This window comes from Notechis scutatus, chromosome 4 (assembly GCF_049901735.1).
Source record: "Notechis scutatus isolate UNSWTSFEM ecotype Mainland chromosome 4, rNotScu1.2, whole genome shotgun sequence".
NCBI classification, from domain to species: Eukaryota; Metazoa; Chordata; class Lepidosauria; order Squamata; family Elapidae; genus Notechis; species Notechis scutatus.
In genome coordinates, this window is record NC_142012.1 from 26,069,731 (window position 1) to 26,077,831 (window position 8,101).

The 8,101-nt window shown below is 34.3% G+C and overlaps 1 protein-coding gene across 1 annotated transcript in view; it reads right to left on the minus strand.

Moving 5' to 3' along the window:
- Positions 1-7,087, minus strand: part of ZGRF1 (zinc finger GRF-type containing 1) — a 29,461-nt gene extending 22,374 nt beyond the window's left edge. Inside the window, exons 1-5 of the mRNA XM_087962972.1 lie at positions 7,011-7,087; positions 6,812-6,892; positions 6,631-6,687; positions 5,227-5,397; positions 1,054-2,437 (exon numbers count right to left, since the gene is read on the minus strand). Of these exons, the coding sequence (XP_087819098.1) occupies positions 1,054-2,437; positions 5,227-5,397; positions 6,631-6,687; positions 6,812-6,892; positions 7,011-7,031 (1,714 nt within the window). The 5' untranslated portion in view covers positions 7,032-7,087. The remainder of the gene's footprint in view (positions 1-1,053; positions 2,438-5,226; positions 5,398-6,630; positions 6,688-6,811; positions 6,893-7,010) is intronic.
- Between the last annotated feature and the right edge of the window lie 1,014 nt (positions 7,088-8,101).

Genomic DNA, 8,101 nt, shown 5'->3' on the forward strand with positions numbered 1-8,101 from the left:
TTCTTTTCTCTCAAGGTATCGTTACTGCTTTAAAAATTAGTAAAAGTAAAATTGTTAACTAATTAGTGAACATTTTAATTTTAAACATGTAATCAACAGTGCAAAATTGCAAAAATATTACACAAAAATATCTAATTTTCTAAAAATTAAAGCAACTATAGCTTCTCTCTACACAGTACATATTTTGCAACATTTTTTAAAATTCAGGTAAGGAAAGGGCTAGGTAAATTAGTAAAAAAAATACTTCAAACTATATTATATTACAGAATTAAAAGCAACGACCTTTTTATATTAATCTCATTCTGGGTACATTGGCTTCCTATGGTCCAAAACAGACTAATAAATCTGAAACCACTTACCAACTGAGGAAGACAAGAATCAACAGTTGAGGATAATATAAACTGAAATCTTTTTCTTCATTGGATTTTTTTATTTTTAATTGAAAATACATTGTGCATTATATAATTATAAAGTTTACTCATGTATGCTATACTTAATTAGTAATTAACTTAAAATTATTTTTTTAATGTTTGTTTGACATGCAATGGGGGAAACAGCAGTACTTTTGTTTTACAGAAGAATTATTTTATTACCGTATTTGCCGGCGTATAAGACGACCCGGCGTATAAGACGACCCCCCACCACCACCGGAAACGCCCTCCAGAAATCCCCGGGGCTGCAGCGGCAGGGCAGAGTGCCAGGGGCCGTGGGAAGAGCAGGAAGGCTGCAGCCTCGGGCGGAGCGAGGCGAGCGGGATGAAGCGGAAGCGACGCAGGGGATCCAGGAAGCCAGAGGCGCCTTCGCTGCGTCCAACAAGCATCCGAAAGCCGGCAGTGGATATACTGGCGTATAAGACGACCCCCCCACTTGGAGGCATGTTTTTCGGGGCAAAAAAGTCGTCTTATACGCCGGCAAATACGGTACCTTAAATATCTGTTTCAATATCTGTATTTTATGAACATTATTTTTATTTGCAAATAAACAAAGCAGCAAAAATGTAGGGAATACCAGTATTACTTTTTCTATTCTAAATTAATGAAGTGTAATACTCACTATCATGCTTTTCACAGTCCACATCATTTTCCATTATCAAGTTTCTGCTTGTATATGGCAATTGCTGGTGGATATCCACATTCTGATATAATGCATTTATGTCTACCTTCTCATTAATAAAAACGTCTGAATTTTGCCATTTTTTCTCCCAAATCGCTATATTATTTTCTTTAATGTTGACAGGCTTTGTAGAAATTTCATCACAAAGAGGTAATGGCTGGGATCCTGAGATCCTGTTCAAATCATGATCTTGTAGAAACTCTAATTGTACATTGTCTTTTCTTTCACTATTGCATGCTGTCACGTCACAGTTTTTTTCACCACTGACCTCAACTTGATTTTTAATTTCTTGCTTTAGACATACAGAACTTTGTGAAACAATGCTGTTTTCATTAGGGTTATTATCTTCTGTGCCATTAAAATCCAGCATATCTAAAAGATTAAAGTTAACTTCTGAAAACTGTTTTCCTGGATTTGCAAAATCAGTACCTGGGCAACTCCTTTCCAAATTACCATTTATTCCATGTCTGCTTGATTCTGATGAGTCTTCAAATGTTTTAAGTGCATTTCCACAGTTCAAATTAGCATGATCAAGTGAACTTAATTCAGAGTTATTGCTGTCATTCATGAAGGATTCACTTGGGAAAAAGTTATATGGCTGACTTCCAGTAGAACCTTTACTAACAGGAGAAATGTCAAGTTTCCAAGAAGGCGGCATTTGCGGAATCCCTTTATGGTCATTGGATTGGCTTCTGTTTACACATTCACTTTCATTTAAGCTCTTTTCACTTGACTGCAAATTATGAATATTCTCATCGTTTTCTGCATTATGTACATCAGATAAACATGGTGGCATGTAAACATCCCATCGGCTTTTTCTTTGCAATAAAACTTTTGGGTTGGATTCTGATTGCATCATTGTGAACTGTAGATTTTTCAGTGAGGCAGTAGTCTCATTTTCTAATCTCTTGGAAACATGTTGGTCATGACTCAAAAGTGCTATAATTTTAGCTCTGCTTCGAATGTTCTGTGGATATCCTGAACTGACCAGTGCATTTTCTAACTGAAAATTTGGCTTCAAATATTCAACAGCTAAACTATTGCTACTGCACTTTTTATTCTGTATTATTTCATGTTCATCATCTAAAGAGGTAGAAGCCAGAAATTTAACAGGCTCAACATCTTTAATATTCTTTGTAGAAGGATCCCCCTTAAAATCTGTGAGTAAGGCAGCATCCTCCCTATTTTGGCAAGGAATGGAAAATAAAGGAGAAGATGCATAAAATTGGTGCGGGAAGGATGAAAGAGGACCCTCAGATGTAGATGGCAGTACAGGTTCTTCCACTATTTTTTTCTTTTCCACCTGATGTGGTATTTGGAAATCCTGGAAGAACATTTTGTATGGATGGCAAGTTTAATAAATACAAAATCAATCATGGACATATCACTTATAACATGCTTATTCTACAATAAAGCTGTACAAAGCATTTAGAAAAGCATTTTTTTAAGTGAAAGAAAAACAAGAAAGTGCAGTTGCCTCTTGAAAAAACACTTTTGGGACAACTATGGCCTGGATGACTGAGAATTTTCACTGACATTATTCGAAAAAGGAACCTTTCACAAAGCACTGAGGCAACAGCGTCCTCTAGAAAGTCCAGCATAGCTACAGGAAAGATTTTCTTTGAATATTCAAAGACCATCTAGAAAAACTTCATAGCAATGAATTTTACAGGGGAAAACTTTCTCAGTGATTTAAGAGGGAGTACGTTGGTTATGCCAATGTATTTTACAAAAGAACTTCAATTCTTTTGAGTATTTATAACTGAATAGCACAACTTAAATGGGGGTTTATTTTCTTTTAAAAACCAAATGCAATTCACTCATACACATAAAGTGCAATTCATAAAAGTTGGGAGCATCTGTTTCAGCTGTGAAGCCAAATTAAGGTGACTGGAAATAATATTACGAATAAAATAGCAGCAATGATTGCATCAATCAATCATATGAAATAAATAAATATAAATAATATAAATATAAATATAAATAAATATAAATATAAATATATAAATATAAATAAATAAATAAATATAAAAATAAATAAATAAATATAAATATAAATAATATAAATAATATAAATAATATAAATATATATATATATATATATATATATATATATATATATATATATATATATATATATATATATATATATATATATATATATATATAGTATTCAGCTTTGTTCGGGTATTTTCCCACATCATTGTAGTTGTGCTTTTAAAGTTGTAGCACGTTTAGGCAGAATCTCATCTGCCATCATCATGTATTTTGTTCGTCTGTGAGTCAGACACAATAAAGAAGCCTGATGATGGCAGATGAGATTCTGCTGAAACGTTGCTACAACTTTAAAAGCACAACTACAATGACGTGGGAAAATACCCGAACAAAGCTGAATACCATACATACATACATACAAAATAAAACTGTCAGCAATGTAGTTCAGATATCTGATTAATATTCACATAGCATCCATACAGCTCATAGACCATACTACACTTCGCTTTTATTCATTTTCTTCTGCAGATCTAACAGCATGTAGTGCACCTGCTGCTATTAACACTCATAATCAGGATAATTGCCAGTATGAAATGGATTTGAATTATCTCATATCTAATATACATGATACTGCAGATGATAAGGGACACTGACAATACAGGTAGTCCTCAAGTTAAGACTGTACTTGAATCCTGCAATTATGGCCATAACTTGTGAGGTTTGTAAAGCAGACCCACTTTATGACCTGTTGGTGGTCATATTTGCTGTGGGGCATTGTTTTTTGTTTTGCTGTAAATGAGAAATGAATGCTGGTTTCTAGCAAAAAAATATACTTGTGGCCATGTGACCACAAGGCATCACCAATGGCTGTAAATGTAGGCCAGTTACCCAGCATCCAAAATGCAATCATGGGACTGCAATCGACCCCCAACCATTGGGGTCATGAGCCTCTTTTTCAGAGCCTGCTTTAACTTTAGTTACTAATGTGGGTATGTGGATGCACACATGGCTGATTATAGGTAGTCCTCAACCTATGATCATTCATTCAGCAATCATTCACAGTTATGATGGCACTAAAAAACAATGCTTACAACTTGTAAAGAGTTTGGCTATCTAAGCATCAGCACACTGGCTACTTGTGCACACCCTCCCCACCACTCCTGCATCCCAACCTTCCCAAAGCTCATGCCTCCCACAGCCAATTACACCTGTTTGCCAGTATGCTTGCAAGCCACCTGAGACTTGCACTTCCTGCTAGCTTCTCCGTCAACTTGATTGGGGAAAGTTGGCAGGAACTTGCCTCGCCTAATGACTATGGGATTCATTCAGAATGGCAACTGGGAATGCAGGGGTTACTCTTGCTAAGTGATACAGTTACACTTTACAAATGTATCACTTAGCTATGGAAATTCCAGCCCAATTGTCAAGAATTACCAATAATGACAAACACAAAATTTGCTACTGAATTAGAATTTACTTAAGTGATCAAGTTCCAAAGGGGAAAAAGGTGATTTTAAGTGAGCATGCGTGCCTACATGGCATACCTATTGGCATCTGCTTATAGCAAATATCTTTGGAGAGGCAACGCACATAGGAAAAGATTTAGGCAGTCCTTACCTTATGTCTACCATTGGGATTAGGACTTCCATCATCATTAAGTAAGCAATCTGGTCATTAAGTGAGTTCCACCTGATTTTATTACTTTTTTTTTTTGCCATGTTCATTAAGTGAATCACTCAGTTGTTCAGCAAATCTAACTCGTCCCATTGACTTGGCTTATCAGTATGTCCCTTGAATGTCCCAAATGTTCATCACATGATTCCAGGACACTGCAACCATCATAAATACATGGTGGTTGCCAAAAGTCCAAATTTTGATCATATGACACAAGGGTGCTACAACAATAAGTGTGAAGATAGATCACTCACTTTTTACAGCATTGTCATAACTTCTTGTTATTGTTGAGGACCACTTGTAAATAATTCCTTAAAGATCTGATGATAAGTACTAGTTGAATATTCCTGAATGATCCAAATCACCTTTTTTCTTTCAAACCCAGATCACTGTACAATCCTTTCAAATGTTAAAAGTATCAAAGAAAAAGAAAAGACAACATACAGATTTTCGCTTTGGATGGCATAAAGATGAGGTAGCAAGGGATTTCAAGGAATTACTTCTTAATTTTCCCTTTTCTGTGTTCTTTGACTGATTATAATCAGTTTTAGAAACATTTTCACTTTCTACAGTGATTAAATATCGTTCAGATTCAAAGTCATCACCAGGTTTTATCTAGAGAGATGGATAAAAATATTTTAAATTTCACTACATTTATATAACTCCATAGTATATCAATACTGCTTCTCTGTTGGACTCTTAAGCATAGCTAGGTAAACTTGATTCCACATAAGATTAGCTGAATATTTTAAGCATTTATATCTTTTAGACCATTTTGTTTTCCCGGAATTTTAGTGATAACTAATGAAAATATACTTGTTTGAAGGGTAGAGTTTTGTTGTTCAGTAGAACACTGCAAAATGTATGAATGAGAAAAAGAAAGTTTACTATGCATTGGTTGGTTTAGAAAAAGTGTGCTTGATATTGCTCTCTTGTCCATGTTTTGTTCTCTTGACTTCTACCATCTTGGCTGGGTTTGGTATTGAGCCCAATTACTACTCACTGCTTCAGCTGTCTTTTAGGAAAAATAAGGTTACTTTTGGGAGTGTCCTATTAAGTGAATATCATCTGCATTGCGTCTGCAGAAAGTACTTTACATGAGTCATGGCTCCAATATTCCCAAGAGTTGGCAAGGCTTAATACTTGTCTCCACTAAGCTTACATCAGTTCCTGAAAGCTGAACCCCTCAAGTGACAACAATTTACTCCAATCTTCTTACTGGGAAGTACATATAAGATAAGAGTTTGTGGGTCAAAAGAGAAATGAATCAAAGGCTTTGCAATAAAAGTAGCAATGACATCAGCCAGGATGGTAGTCAAAAATGTCATGGGTGAGCTGACAGGACACACAGAATCAAGGATGTGACAGGCAACACTAATCATGCACTTTAAAGTTCCGCCCATTTGACTGAGATAAGGTGTAGACTTGATCAAAGTGTACAATGACCTTAAGAAAATTATATCTCACTGTGCTAATATGAAACCTTTACAGAAAGCCAATTTGGATAGAACTGGGTGAAACAGATTAGTGTCTGGCCAGCAATGGTCACATGATCTTGACAATTGGCTTATTATCAGTTGCAAAGACAATTTGCAATGTTTTTTGCTGGTTTCCAGAAAAAAACTCCCATTCAAAAGAATGAATTTGCTTAATAAATTAATTTGATTCGCTTTACCGGCCATATAATTTGTTTTATAACCATCATGAGTCACAGCCATCATAAAAAAGATCATAAAATCAAATCTGATCATGTGGTGCCTTACTATCACAACATGACCAAAATTCTGGGCTCCATTGTCATGAGTTCAGAATAATCTGTACTAAACAAATAAAAACAAAAGCACATACCTGAAATTTTATGAAAATACTATCCAAGAGCTGTCCTTTATCATCAAACAAATTTGCCTGTATTAAACAAGAAAAATAAAAGATGGTGGGTATTTCCTTAAGTACAGATAGATATAAATGGATTAACAGATATAAAACTGCTGACACTGTACACCAAACCGAACCTACAAACTGATCCTACCTTATTTCCTCCAAATGCAGCCTTCAAAATTCCATCTTGCCACACTTTAGATTTTTTAGTCTTTTGATGTGTGTACAAAACCTATATTGATATGTGAAAATATATTCTTGATTACTGTTTCACTATATTGTTTATTTTTGTATTGCAAAATGAAATATATAATGTATGAAATATTATTGAAATAAGATTATAGACTCACAATAAATTCCTGATAAGCCATTATGTTGACATGCTAAGATCACACCACCTGCTTTCACTTCCAATCATCACATCACCTGTAAAGGGAAATATCCTGTTAAAATAATATCTCTGAAATTCTAAGCTAAATATTTATTATAGTTTATAAATGTCATTTTATATTATTTCCTTAAACAATATGAGGAATATGAATTCTCTAGTTCAAAAGGTGATTTACATGTATGCATCTAGAAATTCCAGTTTCAATGAAAATTAGTCTAGAACAAATTTTTTAAAATAAAACCAAGCAGTACATTACCATAAGCACATCTTCAGAAATATATCTTGTTTTAAATGAAGATATTTAAATTTCTATAAGAATATAACCTTAGCTACATGATGTCTCTTAAATCACAATTTATTCTGAGGTTTTTTTTTAAAAAAATTGAATTTTGTTTTGAAGAAGTGTAACCTAATACATTTCTTCAGTATGTTCAATTCCATGTAATGACCACAAGATGTCTCACTTAAATCTTTCTCAGAAAAGTTTTGTAATTATGTAATGAGATTAATGATCAAGCTAATTGACTATTTAAAAAAAAATCACTGATCAATCCAGAGTTCTCCTAACAGACTCAACTTATATTTCAGACATCTTCCCTTGAAAAGTCCATGATGCTGGAAAAGGTGGAAGAAAAGAGAATTGGCTTCATGCAGCAGCAATAGTTATACCATGGGAGATCTGAAGATCCAGGCTGGGAAGATGTCATCCTGGAGAAAGCCTGTGATCACTATGTGATCACAAAAAGTCACCACTGACTTGATAGCATATAATTACTGCAGATCAGACTTGCTAAATGTAATATAAACATATCTATAATTCTAGTTGCAATCTATTTTTTATTTTACCCTGAATTCTAAACATACCTGACATTGTTCCCTGTTTTGTTAATCTCATTTTCACCTTCCCTATTACTAAATTATATGACATTAAACTACAATTCTGACTTACATTTCGACCATGCTTTTTCCCCATGGATTTATGGGTTACTTTTATGTCATCCTTTTTTATGTCATCCTTTTTATGTCATGAGAGCCAGTTTGGTCTAATGG